The 22624-nt window shown below is 44.3% G+C and overlaps 1 protein-coding gene across 1 annotated transcript in view; it reads left to right on the top strand.

Annotated features, from left to right (window-relative positions):
* Positions 1–18357, top strand: part of LOC110505716 (uncharacterized protein C14orf132) — a 48869-nt gene extending 30512 nt beyond the window's left edge. Inside the window, exon 2 of the mRNA XM_021585108.2 lies at positions 15926–18357. Coding sequence (XP_021440783.1) covers positions 15926–16159 — 234 coding nt within the window. The 3' untranslated portion in view covers positions 16160–18357. The remainder of the gene's footprint in view (positions 1–15925) is intronic.
* Positions 18358–22624: the final 4267 nt, after the last annotated feature.

Here is a 22624-nt window from a genome sequence, read left to right as displayed (position 1 = left end):
GGGCAAATAACTTTTATTGTGATTTACTTTGAACTGAGACTGAATATGGGAAACCAGCGTGGCAGTGTGAAGCTCCACCTGTTCCTCAACTCCACAACGACCAGCCAATCATCCAAATCAAATCAAATCAAATGTTATTTGTCACATACACATGGTTAGCAGATGTTAATGTGAGTGTAGTGAAATGCTTGTGCTTCTAGTTCCGACAATGCACCGCTGTTCTGATACCCGGCCCACAGCGGGTTTGCAACTAGTAACTTGCCCCCATTGACTGAGCCACTTGGAATCACTGTTTCCACTCTTGGGAGCCCCAAGAGCACGCCCCCTCACCGGCCTCCAGCTAGGGTCGCGAGGTCTGCTCCTTCCCATGCGTCGCAGAAGAATCAGCTTTCACTCCGCTCTCCTTCGATCCATCACGGTGTCTGTGCCAAGACTATGCTGCTGCCCAAATCGACCTTGAAGCCACCCCCTGTCCCGAGGCAACCCTCTTCTCGCCTGGACCCAATATGCCCACCGCGAAGGATCTTATTGGAAAAAAGGACCCGTAGAGCTGCATCCTGTTTTTGTTTCTCCTCAAAACGGGCCTGTAAAGACTCCATAGCTGAGCCCAACAACGTTGTTGGCGAAACTGGATCATCCAGATACAGCCGCCTGTCCCTGTCATTAACCACACCCTCAGTCTGGTACACTTGGTCTAGCTGATCGGCCGAGAACCAGCACTGTTTATTCAGAAGAACTGTGCTAGGATTCGCTCCCTTGTTAGCCTCTGGAGCTAAGTAACTCACCAGCTTTCCATCCATCGGTGTTATGCAAACGAGCTCCACTTCCTCCATACCCTTGACATTCATGAACTCAACATAACCTGGTAGCACCAGCATGGCTGAATAATCCGGTTGCCTTTATTTAGCTCATCGACAAAATATTGAAACGGGTAAGCAATTCTTCACCGCTGAAGGGACAGGAAGTAAATACCTTTCCCCAAACCTGGAAGAGCTCTGCTGCTGGGAGAAGACTGCCAACCCACTCCCAGATGATCTGCCACCCTACGACGCAGCTCCATCAAAGGCGCATTAACCACCAATGGTTCACTCTCCCCCGCCGAATCCATATCAAGCCCCGGACTGATATCATCCGATTCACACTCTGAAAATCCTCCAGAGCCAACCAGGGATACTACAGTGCCTTGCGAAAGTATTCGGCCCCCTTGAACTTTGCGACCTTTTGCCACATTTCAGGCTTCAAACATACAGATATAAAACTGTATTTTTTTGTGAAGAATCAACAACAAGTGGGACACAATCATGAAGTGGAACGACATTTATTGGATATTTCAAACTTTTTTAACAAATCAAAAACTGAAAAATTGGGCGTGCAAAATTATTCAGCCCCCTTAAGTTAATACTTTGTAGCGCCACCTTTTGCTGCGATTACAGCTGTAAGTCACTTGGGGTATGTCTCTATCAGTTTTGCACATCGAGAGACTGAAATTTTTTCCCATTCCTCCTTACAAAACAGCTCGAGCTCAGTGATGTTGGATGGAGAGCATTTGTGAACAGCAGTTTTCAGTTCTTTCCACAGATTCTCGATTGGATTCAGGTCTGGACTTTGACTTGGCCTTCTAACACCTGGATATGTTTATTTTTGAACCATTCCATTGTAGATTTTGCTTTATGTTTTGGATCATTGTCTTGTTGGAAGACAAATCTCCGTCCCAGTCTCAGGTCTTTTGCAGACTCCATCAGGTTTTCTTCCAGAATGGTCCTGTATTTGGCTCCATCCATCTTCCCATCAATTTTAACCATCTTCCCTGTCCCTGCTGAAGAAAAGCAGGACCAAACCATGATGCTGCCACCACCATGTTTGACAGTGGGGATGGTGTGTTCAGCTGTGTTGCTTTTACGCCAAACATAACATTTTGCATTGTTGCCAAAAAGTTCAATTTTGGTTTAATCTGACCAGAGCACCTTCTTACACATGTTTGGTGTGTCTCCCAGATGGCTTGTGGCAAACTTTAAACGACACTTTTTATGGATATCTTTAAGAAATGGCTTTATTCTTGCCACTCTTCCATAAAGGCCAGATTTGTGCAATATACGACTGATTGTTGTCCTATGGACAGAGTCTCCCACCTCAGCTGTAAATCTCTGCAGTTCATCCAGAGTGATCATGGGCCTCTTGGCTGCATCTCTGATCAGTCTTCTCCTTGTATGAGCGGAAAGTTTAGAGGGACGGCCAGGTCTTGGTAGATTTGCAGTGGTCTGATACTCCTTCCATTTCAATATTATCGCTTGCACAGTGCTCCTTGGGATGTTTAAAGCTTGGGAAATCTTTTTGTATCCAAATCCGGCTTTAAACTTCTTCACAACAGTATCTCGGACCTGCCTGGTGTGTTCCTTGTTCTTCATGATGCTCTCTGCGCTTTTAACGGACCTCTGAGACTATCACAGTGCAGGTGCATTCATACAGAGACTTGATTACACACAGGTGGATTGTATTTATCATCATTAGTCATTTAGGTCAACATTGGATCATTCAGAGATCCTCACTGAACTTCTGGAGAGAGTTTGCTGCACTGAAAGTAAAGGGGCTGAATAATTTTGCACGCCCAATTTTTCAGTTTTTGATTTGTTAAAAAAGTTTGAAATATCCAATAAATGTCGTTCCACTTCACTTGTTGTTGATTCTTCACAAAAAAATACAGTTTTATATCTTTATGTTTGAAGCCTGAAATGTGGCAAAAGGTCGCAAAGTTCAAGGGGGCCGAATACTTTCGCAAGGCACTGTATGTCATCCCCGGAATCTGGAAGTCCCTTAGCCAGCATCCCCAATCCTCCTGAGCGTGTTTCCACCCCGGGCTAACAAGACAGCACTCGTGATTATCTTTAATTTTCATTGTGAGATGTCCTAGGGCACGGTCGGAGGTTAAAACTTGGCTGGTTAGCCTTTTTGAACTTACTCTTATCTTACTCAAGCAAGGAAGTACTGGCTACGCAAGCAAGGCAGAAAGTAGTGTGTTTTTAGCAAACACAAAAACCGATACCAAGACCAAAAATCGCAACATCTAAGGGGAAGAGTACTTTCTCCCAATAACAGACACCTAAGTCGAAGCCCCATCTCGTAGTCTTTGTATGCTTGAAAAGTTTTTAAATTACGTGACACCTTCTTCCTTCAGGTAAGCTGAAGAGCAAAGAATTCAGGAAACGAATGAAAACTCAGGTATTATTTCCAGGAAGATATAATTTTGCCCCTTGGGCATGATTTCAGTTTTGGTCATTGACTCCCCATAGTATGTTATACCGAGTGACCGGCTGAAAAGGAACTGTGTACACACCACATTGCAATCTCAACACTATAATATTTGTCATTGGACTATGAAAAACATGAGCTGGGACACACCCAGAGAAAATTATTTTATGTAGAGGTGCTGACTAACGGCAATAAACTAAAAGCTATAAAAAATGAAGAGAGTCGCACACTCTATATATAAACTCCCAGTAATTTATTGGGTAAATTGGACTATGACCATGTTGTGGCTCTTCAGTCCAACTCTCCATTGACATGAAGATCATCGCTGCCACTTGTCATATAATTATGGTTTCAGGGATGATTGCCTGATCACAATAGTAGTAGAAAAATAAAGTAATTTCATCTGCACAAGTATAACCCTCACATTTTAGAAAGGGGAACTTCATGAGTAGTTGATCATGTGAAAGGTTTAATTTATGTCCCAATCTGTCATAGTACTGACCACTTTAACTATTACAGATCACATGCATGAAAATAATGTACACACACGTGAGTCACAGAGCTACACAGTAATGTCCTGAGGAGAAGCTATTTGCCATGCAACTTACTGTGGATGACGGTGTTTTTAGTTAGTTTTAGTTTTAGTTTATTTTTTATTTTTACAGGGACAGTGCACATTAATCAACGTTTCAGTAAAAGTGCCGGTTTTAGCCAGCCGGCTAATTTTCAACCGCAGTCCCTGGGCAGGTTATTAAAAACAATTACAATATAGACAATAGCAGCATAGAACAAGCAAGACATAGCAACATAGGACAAGCAACACATAGCATACAGACAGAGCAACATAAAACAAAAAGCAGCAAGACTGCTCTTTGGCTGCTCTTTGTATTTCCAATGAGCTCAAAGCCCAGCTGCCCCCTCAGAAACTAAGTTTTACTTGTGTAATATTGCACCCTGAATGAAAGAGGATACCTAGTCAGTTGGACAACTGAATGATTTCAACCCGAAATGTGTCTTTCACACAAGATAACCGACTAGCTTGGCTGTTTTTGTGCATTGCCCCCCCCATCTTTTAGTTTTTTTTCTGTCGTAACTGCCTTTTCCCCTGTAATGTAAAGCCTTTTGACCCTAGGTCTTATTAAAATAGCATGCCATAACAGATATAGATGGGGGTATCATCCTGGGTATGCGACTGACAGTCAAAGAGACGTATCGGAGGAGGATGGCAATATGATCTAATGCCCCGCAGTGTCAAACCAGAGAGGAGCAAACTCTCCACTTTAGAGATTGGGCTCCTGAGTGGTCTAAGGCACTGCATCTCAGTGCTAGAGGCGTCACTACAGACACAACCGGCCGTGATTGGTTGTCCCATAGGGCGGCGCACAATTGGCCCAGCATCGTCCATTGTAGATAAGAATTTGTTCTTAACTGACTTGCCTAGTTAAATAAAGGTTAAATAAAATGAAATTAAAGAGATGGGGCTGCACCTTTCTGTCAGCTACCAGCGGTTGTCAGGAAAAAGCAATTATTTGTTGCTAAGCACATCCCCCGGCAACAAGCACAAAGCTCATTGAGTGCAAGGAGAGCACTTTTACTGCTGTAGTAACATCAGCGCAGAAGATGGATACAGAGCTCCCTGGGATTCAGTTTTCTAAGACGGACACTTAATTTGCATGCACTCTGGAGTGGAATATCTGTGCCTACAGGTTCTTGGTACTCTAGTGGCCTGGTATATTATGGATTTTCACTGGTGTGAAGTTTAGTTTTCAGCAGAAGTTTTCAGACAGGAGTACACGAAGAGTGTGGCAAAGAAGGGTCAAGAGAAGGAAGGAGATTCTGGTTATTTTAACTTAAATAAATGCCCTCCGTATGCACCTGCGTTTGTGTATTATGTATGAAAGAACTTGAAATGACCAAACGCTCTTTCACCAAATGGTTAGATGTATAGGAAATTCTCAGTAGTGTTTATCAGGGCCGGTGAGAAGTGATTCCAGTGAGTGTATTTTAAGTTTAAAAAATCATATAAAAAATGCATGACTAACATCCACACATAGAAACATGGGAATAGTGTGCTACATTACAATTAATGCCAAGTACTGTGTGTGTGTGTGTGTAGGAGAAAAGTGCATGTGTTTTTGGGTGTAAACTATACTTTAAAACACATGCTGCACATTTAATCCGGCACATACATAATTAAAATGTATGCTTATATACTGTAAATGATTAATGGATTGCAGTTGTAGACAGAAAGAACATTTGTCTTACATTTTTGAAAGCTATCTCATAATGAAGAATTAAACATTTAATCAGTTCTTAAACTGCATTGCTGTAATTTTAATTATTGGAATGAAAGGCTGAGGAAGCTCATTTTAATGTTATTCATGAGTAAAACAACAATTTTGCTATACAAAGAAGCACAGGATTTCTGAAACAAATGACTTTGACACTGTGAAGAGTTAAAGGTTTCTTGTCGGAGGACAAAAGATGACATCAACATTGTAAAAACACCAGCATTACGCAATATGACTCTATACTTGCACTTAACACTATTACTCTGGACATGTACTGTGGCCATTGTTATGGATGACCTAATCTACAGTGCCCTGTTTTTTTCTTTTAGAATATTAATATGAACCCAACAACAACACATATAGTCCAAATTGGAGCACTCAAACCAAACAGAAAAGAGTTGTCCACCAGTGTCACGGCCGTCCTCCTCTTCATCTGAAGAGGAGAGACGAGATGGATCTGAGGACCAATACGCGGCGTGGTAAGTGTCCATGGCAAATCTTTAATCAAGAAAGACTGAACACTATACAAACGAGTAACAAAAACAATAAACCAAATTCGACCGTGAAGCTACAAAATGAGACCTGTGCTGAAACAAGCCATCAACATAGACAATCACCCACAAACAAACAGTGCAACCCAGGCTACCTAAGTATGATTCTCAATCAGAGACAACTAATGACACCTGCCTCTGATTGAGAACCATACTAGGCCGAAAACATAGAACTGCCCCAAAACATAGAAAAACAAACAGACTGCCCACCCAACTCACGCCCTGACCATACTAAATAAATACAAAACAGAAATAAAGGTCAGAACGTGACAGTACCCCCCCCCAAAGGTGCGGACTCCGGCCGCAAAACCTTGACCTATAGGGGAGGGTCTGGGTGGGCGTCTGTCCGCGGTGGCGGCTCTGGCGCGGGACGCGGACCCCACCTCATCATTGTCTTAGTCCGCCTTATTGTCCGCCTCCGTGGCTTTCTCAGCATGACCACCCCTCTCAATGACCCCACTGGACAGAGGGACAGCTGCTCGGGACAGAGGGACAGCTGCTCGGGACAGAGAGACAGCTGCTCGGGACAGAGAGACAGCTGCTCGGGACAGAGAGACAGCTGCTCGGGACAGAGAGACAGCTGCTCGGGACAGAGAGACAGCTGCTCGGGACAGAGGGGCAGCTGCTCGGGACAGAGGGGCAGCTGCTCGGGACAGAGGGGCAGCTGCTCGGGACAGAGGGGCAGCTGCTCGGGACAGAGGGGCAGCTGCTCGGGACAGAGGGGCAGCTGCTCGGGACAGAGGGGCTCCGGCAGCGGCGCCGGACAGGCGGGGGGCTCCGGCAGCGGCGCCGGGCGGCTCCGGCAGAGGCGCCGGGCAGGCGGGAGGCTCCGGCAGAGGCGCCGGGCGGCTCCGGCAGAGGCGCCGGACAGGCGGGAGGCTCCGGCAGAGGCGCCGGGCAGGCGGGAGGCTCCGGCAGAGGCGCCGGACAGGCGGGAGGCTCCGGCAGAAGAGCCGGACAGGCGGGAGGCTCCGGCAGAGGCGCCGGACAGGCGGGAGGCTCCGGCAGAGGCGCCGGACAGGCGGGAGGCTCAGGCAGAGGCGCCGGACAGGCGGGAGGCTCCGGCAGAGGCGCCGGACAGGCGGGAGGCTCCGGACAGGCGGGAGGCTCCGGCAGAGGCGCCGGACAGGCGGGAGGCTCCGGCAGAGGCGCCGGACAGGCGGGAGACTCCGGCAGAGGCGCCGGACAGACAGGACCACCTGCAGGGAGGAGACAGAAAGACAGCCTGGTGCGTGGGGCTGCCACAGGAACCACCAGGCTGGGAAGACCTTCAGGAGGCTTGGGGTTAAGAGGAGGCACCTGAAAGACCGGGCTGTGGGGGAGCACTGGAGCTCTGGTGCGCAACCTTGGCACCACTTCCCCAGGCTGGATAACCACTCTAGCCCGGACCGTCCAGAGTGCAGGCACAGGTTGAACCGGGCTGTGGGTAAGCACGGGAGATCTAGTGCTTACTACACGCACCTCTCCCTTCGGCTTCATTCCCACATTCGCCCGGCACGAGCGGAGCGCGGGCAGAGGACGCACTGCACCCTCCCAGCGCCCCGGAGACACAGCACGCAGAGCCGGCGCAGGAGACCCTGGGCCAAAACTGCGTACCGGCGACCAGACCCGCTGAGCAGGCACCATACGCCCTGGCTCGATGCCCGCACTCGCATGACACTCTCGGGGGGCTGTCCCATAGCGCACCGGGCTATGGGCACGTACTGGCGACACCGTGCGCTTAACCGCATAACACGGTGCCTGCCCAGTATCTCGCTGCTTATAATAAGCACGAGGAGTGAGCGCAGGTCTGCTACCTGGCTTAGCTCCACCCCTCGTGTGCCCCCCCCCAAAAAAAAATTGGGGCTGTCTCTCGTACCTGTCGCACTGCCGTGCTGCCTCCTCATATCGCCGCCGCTCAGCTTTCGCTGCCTCCAGCTCTGCTTTGGGGCGGCGATATTTCCCAGCCTGTGCCCAGGGTCCCTCTCCGTTCAGTATCTCCTCCCATGTCCAGGAGTCCTGTGATACCGGCCGCTGTTGTTGCTGCTGCTGCTGCTGCTGTCGTCGCTGTTTTCTACCACGCCGCTTGGTCCTTGGTTGGTGGGTGATTCTGTCACGGCCGTCCTCCTCTTCATCTGAAGAGGAGAGACGAGATGGATCTGAGGACCAATACGCGGCGTGGTAAGTGTCCATGGCAAATCTTTAATCAAGAAAGACTGAACACTATACAAACGAGTAACAAAAACAATAAACCAAATTCGACCGTGAAGCTACAAAATGAGACCTGTGCTGAAACAAGCCATCAACATAGACAATCACCCACAAACAAACAGTGCAACCCAGGCTACCTAAGTATGATTCTCAATCAGAGACAACTAATGACACCTGCCTCTGATTGAGAACCATACTAGGCCGAAAACATAGAACTGCCCCAAAACATAGAAAAACAAACATAGACTGCCCACCCAACTCACGCCCTGACCATACTAAATAAATACAAAACAGAAATAAAGGTCAGAACGTGACAACCAGTTACTATTCTCTCTCAAAATACATACAGTACCAGTCAAATGTTTAGACACACCGTCTCATTCAAGGATTTTTTTAATTTGTATTATTTTCTACATTGAATATTAGTGAAGAGATCAAAACTAGGAAATAACACATACAGAATCATGTAGTAACCAAAAGAGTGTTAAACAAATCTAAATATTTATTTTAGGTTCTTCAAAGTATCCACCCTTTGCCTTGATGACAGCTTTGCACACTCTTGACATTCTCTCAACCAGCTTCACCTGGAATGCTTTTCCAACAGTCTTGAAGGAGTTCCCACATATGCTGAGCACTTGTTGGCTACTTTTCCTTCACTCTGTGGTCCAACTCACCCCAAACCATCTCAATTAGGTTGAGGTCGGGTGATTGTGGAGGCCATGTCATCTGATGCAGCACTCCATCACTCTCGTTCTTGGTCAAATAGCCCTTACACAGTCTGGAGGTGTGTTGGGTCATTGTCCTGTTGAAATAGAAATGATAGTCCCACTAAACGCAAACCAGATGGGATGGCGTATCGCTGCAGAATTCTGTGGTAGCCATGTGCCTTGAATTCTAAATTAATCACTGACAATGTCACCAGCAAAGCACCTCCACACCATCACACCTCTTCCTCCATGCTTCACGGTGGGAACCACACATGCGGAGATCATCCGTTCACCTACTCTGCATCTCACAAAGACACAGTGTTTGGAATCAAAAATCTCAAATTTGTACTCATCAGACCAAAGGACACATTTCCAATGGTCTAATGTCCATTGCTTGTGTTTCTTGTCCCAAGCAAGTATCTTCTTCTTGGTGTCCTTTAGTAGTGGCTTTTTTGCAGCGATTAGACCATGAAGCCCTGATTCACTCGGTCTTCTCGAACAGTTTATGTTGAGATATGTCTGTTACTTGAACTCTGAAGTTTTTGCGAATGCACTTAAAGAAACTTTCAAAGTTCTTGACATTTTCTGTATTTCATGTCTTAAAGTAATGATGGACTGTCATTTCTCTTTGCTTATTTGAGCTGTTCTTGCCATAATATGGACTTGGTCTTTTTCCAAATAGGGCTATCTTCTGTATACCACCCCTACCGACCTTGTCACTACACAACTGATTGGCTCAAACACATTAAGAAGGAAAGAAATTCCACAAATTATCTTTTCATAAGGCACACCTGTTAATTGAAATGCATTCCAGGTGATTACCTCATGAAGATGGTTGAGAGAATGCCAAGAGTGTGCAAAGCGTTCATCAAGAGTAAGGGTGGCTACTTTGAAGAAATGTATTTTGATTTGTTTAACACTTCTTTGGATACTACATGATTCCATATGTGTTATTTCATAGTTTTGATGTCTTCACTATTATTCTACAATATAGAAAATAGTAAAAAAAATACAATAATAATCATTAAAAACCTTGAATGAGTAGGTATGTCCAAACTTTGACTGGTACTGTATAAATTGGTTGACCTATTCTACAGTGCCCTGAGTTTTTTCTGAACCTAAAAACAACACGTTACAGCTTGGGAAAATCGTTACAACCAGAGCACTCAAACCAAACAAAGACAGGAGAGAAAAGGAGAGTATCCATGAAAAATAAACAGCTTTACTGTTCACTGTCAAAATACAAAGCTATCACTATCCATAACTTGTCAGCACATTTTCATACCCTGTCCAAACCACCAACATAGCTCCAGTGAGAGGCCAAGTCAGGGCTATTCCCATTAGAACAGTTTGGAGACAGGGCCATCTTTTTAAATTCATGAAGCTCACTGAAAGAGAGTAAGATACCACTACAAGTGATCTTATGAAGGACCTCCAGGCGCAGAATGCTCTGCTTATTATATATTTAAAATCCAAAGTTATGCCTCAAGGCAAACAGGCAACTATAGACAGACGTCCGGAGATGCCGTGTGAAACCAGTGTTCAGGGGATAGAAACAATTCAGAAAAATCTTTTCGAAGTTGTAGTAAATCTCAAGTATACTGCTGATGAGAATAGATCTTTGGTAGGTGGTCTTATACATTCATGACAATGAATACTTCTTCAGACGATTGAGAAAAGACACCATAAAAAGCCAATATACACACTTTCTCCTCATCTGCCTTTCTGAGCTCCTCTCTAAATCCTCATTTTGAAGTGAGGGAATATTTTTTGGGAGAGATTAAAGATTCAATTCTGACTCATGAAAAATGTTTACGCTCTAAAACCTCAAATTCTCTTGTACCTCTGCCTCAGCCTGTCTTTAAAGCAGTGTCCTTCTCGGGTGTCAGAAATGTGGGTGTTAAGTTGGTTTGCCTGTTGACAGAGTGCGTGGTGCAGCCAAGGGAGTCATGGACCAGAGCACTTCAGACACAAAATCAGACACAGAGTAACACGTGTCAGGAGTTAGACACTGGAACAAGGATAACTGTCCAGATGTCACACTCGCACGCACGCACACACACACCAAACACACTGCACCCATATAACAGTGAAGTCTTAATCAAAGATGATCTTCTGTGTGTGCTAAGAGTCAGGCATTGGCTTCCCTCTCAGCTGGCTAGAATGGGAAATCACCTTTTGTTGTTTGTGCATTTACATTTTTCATTGAGTTGATCATGCAACTGACAATTACCAATGCTCATCACCAACGAGGGACTGGTATTTTGTAAATGGAAGGTTCCACTCATCACCATCACTGGAATCCCAGCTGTGAAAGTAAATTACTTTCAACTTGATTGATGATCGGCGTTTCCTGATAACTGTGTTACGTGAATTTATTTTTCTTTTATATTTGTATGTGATTTAAATTAAACATACTTCTAAAAGAAGTGAAGGGAATTTAATTCTAATCTCAAAGGGCTATACAAGAAGAGTGCAGAGATAGTTTAAAATGTCACACTAAGATTAGAGGCATTGAATTTCATAAAATTAAATTACACAGTCTGGCCGAATCGTATGGGTCAAGAGAAAAAATACAGTACAATACTACATAGTAAAGCAGCCATACTCAACAGGTGAGGATCCAGACCCAGAACAGGGTTAATATATTATGTCGGACACCAGGAAGACTAGCTGTCGCCATTAGTGTCGGCTAAAAAATAACTCAGTCGGGCTTTCAACGTACTGCTGTTGAGAGTTGTAATAGTAGAATGCACAAGGTGCAATTTCAAAATGTGGTAGTGCATTGGCAGTCATTCACTAGGGCTATTTAAAACCAGTCAGAAATTTCCAGTTGATCAACTACTGCCGATGTTAGCTAAATAGGTCAATTAGGCTAACCAGCTATCTAAATCTTTAGTTATCATGGTCAGATTACATCCCCAGTTGCCTTCACCCTCAGGGGGCACCCATTGTTTTGTTCAGTCACTCAGGTTTCATATGAACACAGATCACATGGCAGAATTTGTAGAATTGCAGGAAATTAGCTTTAGAATGGCAAAAGTTGATCTCTGCCAACAAGAGGGGTTTGAACAATTTGGGGTCGCATGGGTTGCGAGGTGGGGGTTTGTTACTATGCCGATAAATGACAATATTCATCCGGACCTTTGCAATCTAGGAAATTTGTGTGACCGCATATTCTCAAATAGTAGTTGTGTACCCTGCAGTAAAGTGTTAGCTAACCATGTGTACGAAGCTGCAGAAACACTATATATTGACACAGGAGGTTAGTGGCACATTACTTGGGGAGGACATGCTCTTGGTAAAGGCTGGAGCGGAATTGGTGGATTGGTATCAAATACATCAAACACATGCCATTCCATGTCCTCCATTCCGGCCATTATTATGGTATATATATATATATATATATATTATTACTTTTTTATATATATATATATATGTATATCCTCCACTCTGCAGTCTCCACTGATTGAAATGCAAGATTGAGTGTGAACATGATGTAGGTGGCTGGGCTGGATCACTGTGCTACACGCATTCTATTGAGTTAAAGATTTACTATGAAATGCTGCTGGGCCGCAGAGAAAAATAACATCAAAGAGACTCAAGTTGTAAATCTGGACGGCAGAACAGAACCGTGGTGGACTGAGGTAAAATGCCACCTGGTCTTAGTCAATACACAATGGAAGAGGCCAAATCTATTGTTCTGTGACATAATTTGAGGTGACATAATTTGCTCATGCTATCCATTTGTTGTCTACCTGAAGTCGATTCCAGATGACCAGATGATAAAGTACAGCAGAAATGATGTATTCATTGCTCCTCAACAGTTGAGTGTTTTTTTTTTTTTTTTTTTTGGGGGGGGGGGGGGGGGGGGCGGCCATTATAAAGAGCACTTCCTGGTGGTTATATCCTAATGGGATGCAATTACAGAACATTCTACATAACGCTTACTTTAATTGGGCCCTCATCATGGCATGATCCCAGGAACAGATGGGCCGCATTTATCAGGGTGTGATAGCAGGTGTACGGCACTGGTATGGTTTCCTATAGCGCTACACTACCTAGCTATAGACCTAGCAATAGTTTGTACTCTATAGTGTATTGTAGATATTACATTGACCATGCAAAATGGTTATGTTTGGTATTATCCGATATAGCACTAATAAACTGCTCGTAATGTTAAAATAGATCCAGCTATGGCCATTTAGCCAGCAGTTCCGTTACCCTTAAGCAGGGTCAGGAAAGTTCTGCCCAGTGTTTGGTTCCTCTGAGCCTGGCCCTGGTCAGCGACTAGAGGACTAGCTCTATTACGCAGCCTCACGCCCATGCAGGTTTACTGGTATCGGTTTCCTGACATTAAATGGATTGGATATGGCCCTCATTGCCCACTTGGGGATGCCCCATACCAGGGTTTCTCTCTTTCCATTCCATTAATGCTTCCCACTCTCTGTGCTGGCCTCGTGTTCCTGTGCATTGGGGAATAGCGGGTTTGGATAAGGCTGGGGTAAGTAGTGATACGAGAGGACCAGTGTTTACTTCAAACCTTGACAATTCTTGCATGTTAAGCAAGGCTATGTTGAAATGAGACATGATCGGGGTGTTTGGGTTTGATGTGTCTCTATGCGATTAGATTTTTGTCACTCCTCGTTAGGCTCAGTGAAACCTACTACTACCACTACGGAGAAACGCTTAGGTGCATGTGGAAAATACATACACTACCGTTCAAAAGTTTGGGGTCACTTAGAAATGCCCTTGTTTTGAAAGAAAAACTTTTTTTTTGTCCATTATAATAACATCAAATTGATCAGAAATACAGTATAGACATTGTCAATGTTGTAAATGACTATTGTAGCTGGAAACGGCAGATTTTTTATGGAATATATACATAGGCGTACAGAGGCCCATTATCAGCAACCATCACTCCTGTGTTCCAATTACATATTGTGTTAGCTAATCCAAGTTTTTCATTTTAAAAGGCTAATTGATCATTAGAAAACTCTTTTGCAATTATGTTAGCACAGCTGAAAACTGTTGTCCTGATTAAAGAAGCAATAAAAATGGCCTTCTTTAGACTAGTTGAGTATCTGGAGCATCAGCATTTGTGGGTTTGATTACAGACTCAAAATGGACAGAAACAAAGAAGTCAGTCTATTATTGTTCTGAAGGCTATTCCATGCAAAGAAATTGCCAAGAAACTGAAGATCTTGTACAACGCTGTGTACTACTCCCTTCACAGAAGGTAGCTAACACAACGTGCCATTGCAACTGGCACTAACCAGAATGGAAAGAGGAGTGGGAGGCCCCGGTGCACAACTGAGCAAGAGGACAAGTACATTAGAGTGTCTAGTTTGAGAAACAGACGCCACACAAGTCCTCAACTGGCAGCTTCATTAAATAGTACCTGCAAAACACCAGTCTCAACGTCAGTGAACAGGCGACTCCGGGATGCTGGCCTTCTAGGCAGAGTTGCAAAGAAAAAGCATTATTTTTCTTTGCAACTCTACCTAGAAGGCCAGCATCCCGGAGTCGCCTCTTCACTGTTGACATTGAGACTTTTTATGGTTGCTGATAATGGGCCTCTGTACACCTATGTAGAATCAGTCTTTTCCAGCTACAATAGTCATTTACAACATTAACAATGTCTACACTGTATTTCTGTTCAATTTGATGTTATTTTAATGTACAAAAAATGTGCTTTTCTTTCAAATACAAGGACATTTCTAAGTGACCCCAAACTTTTGAACGGTAGTGTACATAGCATACACATCAAACAGACATCCCATCACACATTCTGATGGGATCAAACCGCTGTAGATCAGTATTCCATCCATCCATCAGCCAACCTCAGTATTTACTTCTGGCTGAGTGATCACTAAGTGGGGTTAGGGACTCCCGGGCTACTTCCCCCATACATGGATGTCCGCTCCCATCATGCTCATGAGGACTAACTGGCACATAATTGGATGTGTCATGTCATTATTCACTACCGAGGCCAATGGCTGGTGAGCAGAGGAATGCTTTTCAAAAAGACATTTCCCTGTGTGCGAGGAAAGACCTCAAAGGAGCGTGTGTGTGTTTTTGTTTCAATTAATTATTGTGTGTGTGTGTTCGTTTGAGCACCAGCGGAGAGAGGGTGAGAGTGTTTTGGTGTATATAGTGCAACTGCTCCACATCATCTCATCCAAATGTATTTTTAGCATGGTTATTTTGACAGCCCTCCGAGGAGATGAAGAGTCTGTTTTCTAGTTTGAGAGCTATTATGTTCTCAGGCACACCTCAGCTTCCTACACTACATGCAGTACAGATACTCTCCATCTTTCTGCCAACCAGCAGCCTTCTTAGGGCTTCTAATTGTCCCAAGCAATAAATCAGTGGCGGCAGGTAGCCTAGAGGTTAGAGCGTTGGGCCAGTAACCGAAAGGTTGCTAGATCGAATCCCCGAGCTGACAAGGTAAAAATCTGTCGTTCTGCCCCTGAACAAGGCAGTTAACCCACTGGCTGTCATTGTAAGTAAGAATTTGCTCTTAACTGACTTGCCTAGTTAAATAAAGGTTAAATAAATAAAAAAATCTCACTTCCCACAGATTAAATATTAATTTGATGTTAATTAAGCCCTATTTCCCAGGGTAGGAACTCGCCTGTGTGTGCTCAGGAGGGATCCACCTGAACAAGTGAGAAACCTTGTTCCCATTTGCAACAATATGCAGTGATATCATGTTCACTATTTATTTTTATATACTGTTCTGCTTTAACTTGCTAATGTAGGGCCCAAGAACAAATCCTACTCACAGGATAAGGGACTTTATTGTAATGTTAGATCGATGTACCAGTACCTATTGGCAAAGAGCTCTACACTGTATATGAAATAAAATAACACCTTTCAATCTTCTCTAATTCTCTATCTCTCTCCTTCTCTCCCTCGCTTCCTCCCTCTCCTCCAGATCCCAGTCATGACAGGGGCCTTCATGGACTCCTCACCCAATGACAACTACAGTGCCGACCACTCGCTCTTCAACTCCTCGGCCAGCGTCCACGCTGCCTCTGCGGCTGCCTCAGCCCAGGCCCAGCAGGATGACCAGTCCTCGTCCAGTGATGCCATCTGGCTCTGGATTGCCATCATCGCTACTATCGGCAACATTGTGGTGGTGGGAGTGGTCTACGCATTCACCTTCTGATCCATCTCTCCTTGATGCCTACCTAGCCAAAAATTAGAGAGCCTCCCCATGGGGGAGCGTGATAAAAGACAAAGGACAAATATCACATACTGAATTATCAAAGGGCTCTGGGATGCGGATGCTGGGTATAGTGTGGGGGTTCTATAGTTGAAGCTTTAGCATCATTCACTTTCAATAGAAAAATCCTAAAGTTTCAGGACACGAACAGTACACACAGTACGCAAGTTCAACTGGAGGCAGAAGGGTATTTTCAACTTTAGTTGCCTAATTTTCAGTGGACATCATGCTCCTGAATGTTGTTGTGTTGCATTGTGGGGCTGAAGGGGCTTACAGATACATACAAGGTGAACTGGACCATCTTAAAATGTCCCCCAGATAGAAGAGAGGCAATTAAGAGGAGTGCTGCTTAATTATTGGGATGAACAGAGACGTGACTCTTAAAACATTTATGGGACTCTGGGATTACTTCTGCATTAGCCATGTGCTCAGCTTCTTACAGCCTGTTATCTGTTCTGCCAAAGGAAGGCTCAAAGTATTAGCTTTCCTTTGTAATATCGACAGAAAATGGACCAACGGACACTGGCTTTAATGAAACATTCCTGCATCATCCTTTTGGATCCACCAACTGTTATTGCTTCTCAGTTTCTTTAGCAATGCCACACCAGTTTATGGTCCAATAAAGACAATCACTCACCGTCTAATTTACTCTGATCACAACAGAAAATTATTTTTCTGAAAACATTATTTATTACACTAAACAATACATCTATCAATGCCATTTCACTTTTTTACAACAAACCTATATATACAACCGAGGCAGACTTGAAAGATATAAGCACAGTTTACATGAGCAGAAAAAATACTGTACAGCTTTATTTTGTCAAATCTTAATTGTTATTTAGCTACCTTCTTTGGAGTCTTTACATGCTGTATGATCTAAATAAGTGGGGTAATAGAAAGGCTGGGCGTTTTTCTATCTGTTTCCTTCAAGCTGGGTTATTTACATTCTGAACTGTTCAGTGAAATAGCTTTGTGCTGCGGTATGTCCAAAGACAGTTACAATGGCGATTAATCCACGTCCCTTAATTGAGAATATTAACAGGCTCTTTTCAAGACGCGAGCGAGGCCCCTGGTGTCACCACAACACACATTCTAGTGTACATGGATGTCAGGGAGATCATTTCTTTAGGTTATCACAGTGACAGTTCTATGAGTTTGTATCAAAATGATTGACTGATTTCTGTCTAGAACGGAACTGAAAAGAGCAAACAATACCCACGAAATGATGATGGAGATTGCTTGGTAAATGTGATGGTTTGATAAAAACATGCTCAATCTCAGCCTCTAAGCTTTCTGTTCCGCTGAGTAGAGCTGATACAGGAAAGAGTCGCTCCTTTCTTGATTTTCTTTTGTCTTCTTTCAAGGAGACGGTTGTTCTTGAATGTTGTCTGGCTTGCCTCATAAGCTGTAAGTGTAATTATCTGAGCGAGAGTAATAAACATCTATTTGAGCCAAGTTCTCTGTTATAGCCAGTGAGTTATATCAGCCACACTATCTAAGGAATTATGAATAACATTCGGATGCTGAAGTGAATAGCCATTTTCTTGTGTATACAACCTCCACTCTTGAGCTGATGCAGAATGTCAACCCACTGTGCACAGACGTCATTGAAACTAAAACAACGTTGATTCAACCAGTGTGTGCCCAGTGGGAAAATGTATTCCATCAACCTTTTTGACATCTTTATGTAACATGATATATTATTTTAAGCTACAGGGCATCACATAGTGTTATCGATAACCTATTTAAGGATCTGGGTAGGGGCCGTTAGTATTCAATTATATTTCTTATGTGATCTTGATAAAAGAAGACTTTGTAGTAAGACTATCTACTGTAAAAGGTTGTAGAGGGTTTCTCATGTCATGGTATACACTGTACATATTGGTATTTCTACAACCTACGCAAATAACTTACTTACATTACCCAACTATGATAGAACTTCCAACAAATTGTAATATTTAAATCCCCAAATTAGGAGGTAATAATATAATGTTGAGATAAGGTCTTCCAAAGACCGTTACTTTATTTTCTAATAACAGGTGAATGTGTGAGTGTTTAGCAATGTTGTAATTCACATAAATTACACAATCTTATTTTTTGTAAGAACATCTATTACTATTAAAGTTTCAGGATTGCTGTATATGTCTACATAACTCTTTATTGCATGAAAAATGTCCCATTCAATCTAACAGGGAAACGCATCAACTGAAGTTTTACTTTAACACTGTACAGTGGCAATCACGATTGACATTTAAAGGCAATGTTCCTGTGTTCACGGAGACCGCAATCACGGTAATCGCTGCATACGGTATGTCGGCTCAATTGGAAATTACCTTAAAATGTCAAGCGCACTATTGCACTGAACTTCTGCGATACGGATTGAATGAAACCCATACCCTATGCATAACACAATATATCACATTAGTAGAGATAGGCTTTTCAGTGTGTTTGTGGGACACAAGCCTGACAGATGATGCATTTGTTCTCAGAGACAAACTTCTGGCACTGCTTCCTACTGAAGGTATATGCACTGGCACTGCTTCCTACTGAAGGTATATGCACTGGCACTGCTTCCTACTGAAGGTATATGCACTGGTACTGCTCCCTACTGAAGGTCTATGCACTGAAACTGCTTCCTACTGAAGGTATATGCACTGAAACTGCTCCCTACTGAAGGTATATGCACTGAAACTGCTCCCTACTGAAGGTCTATGCACTGAAACTGCTCCCTACTGAAGGTATATGCACTGGCACTGCTTCCTACTGAAGGTATATGCACTGGCACTGCTTCCTACTGAAGGTATATGCACTGGTACTGCTCCCTACTGAAGGTCTATGCACTGAAACTGCTTCCTACTGAAGGTATATGCACTGAAACTGCTCCCTACTGAAGGTATATGCACTGAAACTGCTCCCTACTGAAGGTCTATGCACTGGCCCTGCTTCCTACTGAAGGTATATGCACTGAAACTGCTCCCTACTGAAGGTATATGCACTGGCCCTGCTTCCTACTGAAGGTATATGCACTGAAACTGCTCCCTACTGAAGGTATATGCACTGAAACTGCTTCCTACTGAAGGTATATGCACTTAAACTGCTTCCTACTGAAGGTATACGCACTGGCACTGATTACTAGTGGATACTGTGCCCCCAGGTGAGATTGATGCAAGACAAGCATTGTACCATCACTCACTCTTACACAGGCACAGGTTGTATATATCTATGTCTAGATGAGATCCACTGTCATTCCTTCACTGAAAATTGGAGAAGTTGCCTCGTTTTACTTTGTTGTAATAGATGTCTTTATAGTAGACTCTGGATATTGGCTAGGCTGAGTAGTAGTCATTCATATAATTAGGAATAGGAACATAATTGTAAATTGTGTTTACATGAAATTGTTTATAGCTATGCAAAAATAACATTGTCATATCACTAATTACCCTTTAACTCAGATGTGTTAGTGTAACGGATGTGAAACGGTTAGCTTAGTTAGCGTGGGCGCTAAATAGCGTTTCAATCAGTGACGTCACTTGCTCTGAGACCTTGAAGTAGTAGTTCCCCTTGCTCTGCAAGGGCCGCGGCTTTTGTGGAGCGATGGGTAACGATGCTTCGAGGGTGAGTTGTTGATGTGTGCAGAAGGTCCCTGGTTCGCGCCCGGGTATGGGCGAGGGGACGGTTTAAATTTGTACTGTTACATTGGTGCCGTGACCCGGATTACTGGTTGCTGCGGAAAAGGAGGAAGGTCAAAAGGGGGGTGAGTGTAACGGATGTGAAACGGCTAGCTTAGTTAGCGTGGGCGCTAAATAGCGTTTCAATCAGTGACGTCACTTGCTCTGAGACCTTGAAGTAGTAGTTCCCCTTGCTCTGCAAGGGCCGCGGCTTTTGTGGAGCGATGGGTAACGATGCTTCGAGGGTGACTGTTGATGTGTGCAGAAGGTCCCTAGTTCGCGCCCGGGTATGGGCGAGGGGACGGTCTAAATTTGTACTGTTACATTGATGCTGTTGACCCGGATTACTGGTTGCTGCGGAAAAAGGAGGAAGGTCAAAAGGGGGGTGAGTGTAACGGATGTGAAACGGCTAGCTTAGTTAGCGTGGGCGCTAAATAGCGTTTCAATCAGTGACGTCACTTGCTCTGAGACCTTGAAGTAGTAGTTCCCCTTGCTCTGCAAGGGCCGCGGCTTTTGTGGAGCGATGGGTAACGATGCTTCGAGGGTGACTGTTGATGTGTGCAGAAGGTCCCTAGTTCGCGCCCGGGTATGGGCGAGGGGACGGTCTAAATTTGTACTGTTACATTGATGCTGTTGACCCGGATTACTGGTTGCTGCGGAAAAAGGAGGAAGGTCAAAAGGGGGGTGAGTGTAACGGATGTGAAACGGCTAGCTTAGTTAGCGTGGGCGCTAAATAGCGTTTCAATCAGTGACGTCACTTGCTCTGAGACCTTGAAGTAGTAGTTCCCCTTGCTCTGCAAGGGCCGCGGCTTTTGTGGAGCGATGGGTAACGATGCTTCGAGGGTGAGTTGTTGATGTGTGCAGAAGGTCCCTGGTTCGCGCCCGGGTATGGGCGAGGGGACGGTTTAAATTTGTACTGTTACATTAACAGCACATCTGAAACAATAGATTTGCCATTCAAGTACATACTACTCAAGTACATTACATATTGTAATAAGGCTGTACGATTAGAGTCCCTCTGACTAGACTCTGACTAGGTCTCTGGTAGAGAGACCTTTATGCTCAAGGTGCTGTAGAAAATCCATTTGATGCCAGGTCAGAAATTAGCACAGATGAAGAGTATTAAGAGATCACCCCCACAATGCCCTGCAACTTCATTCCTAAGACCCCTCCATGCCTGGGTAATCTGAATGTCCTCCCCCGACCGCTACAGTCAGTCAGTCAGTCTACTTAATATCTGCATCTGCTTCAGCCTCACACAGCCACGGGCTTTTCAAAATCCACATCATAAGGAAAGGAAGTGGAGGAGTAAAGTCGTTTTAACCCGTTGCTGGTCCTCACACTGCACTGTATAAATCTACCCACACAGTGTGGAGAAACACCCAGAAGGCTAGCCATACTCGCCAGTTCCATTCCCTCAAAAGCCCCTTTAGAACCAGTCAGATGAAGACGATAACCATTGACCTGGCGAATGCTAATCTATGTTAATAGATGATAATGATGGTGCTTGCAGGTGTACGTGCATGGCATTCAGCTTTGTCTACTCTACTTCATCCACCACAGTGTGTTTGTTGCTAATGAGGCTGCTCACCACAGTGCTCCCATAGTGAATTAATAGTAGATAATAATGTGGGTTAATTTGAGCCTTGGGTTAGATGAATCTGTCTGAAGGTATAGTAGTGGAGGAGGTCTGAGTGCATGCTGCCAGGAAACCCCCCTTGTTGTCCCAGGGTGCACCACTCCAGCTCTCTCCTGTCCAATCCCGGCTGACAGCTCAGCAGTGAGGTGTTGAATATGCTAATGTGTGCCAAATGCCTCGGACACATCTTGTCAAACTGTGTCAGCTCAGAGATAGTTCAGAAGCACAGGGGTCTTTTCCCTTTCCTCCCCACAGCCGCACTGCTGAAGCTACAAGTGACATAACATAATCATATATTAACATGTGTATGCTATGTTACATACATATGCCCTACCATACAACTCTGCTCCCAGGAAGAAGTGATTCATGTATTTTCAGATCATTATCATCAATGTGTTTCTTGTTGCTGAGGTTGTGAGTGGGTTGTAACGTGGGCATGAGGAGGCTTACAGTATTATTTAGCTCCCATCATAATGAGGCGTTACTCACCCTTGTTGTCTCTGGATCCCATTTCCAGGCCTCCTTCTCAAACCCACTCTGTCAGGGAAACTGGGGGAAAAGGCACGGACACACCGCAAATCAATCTCAGTCTCCACATACTTTTTTTTACAGCATAGTCAATACACTCCCTCTATTCTAGATCTCAAATGTAGAGACAGGTATAGTATACTGTATAGTAGACAGCATACTGTACACAGGCACAGTATCTGCTACTAATTTATCCAGATCCACAGATGATGCATTCTCTATTGCACTCCACACTGCCCTTTCCCACCTGGACAAAAGGAACACTTATGTGAGAATGCTAATCAATGACTACAACTCAGCGTTCAACACCATAGTACCCTCAAAGCTCATCACTAAGCTAAGGATCCTGGGACTAAACACCTCCATCTGCAACTGGATCCTGGACTTCCTGACGGGCCGCCCCCAGGTGGTGAAGGTAGGTTGCAACACATCTGATACTCAACACTAGAGCTCCCCAAGAGTGTGTGCTCAGTCCCCTCCTGTACTCAAATCAAATGTATTTATGTAGCCCTACGTACATCAGCTGATATCTCAAAGTGCTGTACAGAAACCCAGCCTAAAACCCCAAAC

The sequence above is a fragment of the Oncorhynchus mykiss genome, chromosome 25 (genome assembly GCF_013265735.2).
Source record: "Oncorhynchus mykiss isolate Arlee chromosome 25, USDA_OmykA_1.1, whole genome shotgun sequence".
Taxonomy (NCBI): Eukaryota; Metazoa; Chordata; class Actinopteri; order Salmoniformes; family Salmonidae; genus Oncorhynchus; species Oncorhynchus mykiss.
The sequence above is the reverse complement of the archived record's forward strand: the minus strand, read 5'-3'. Positions and strand labels throughout refer to the sequence as shown.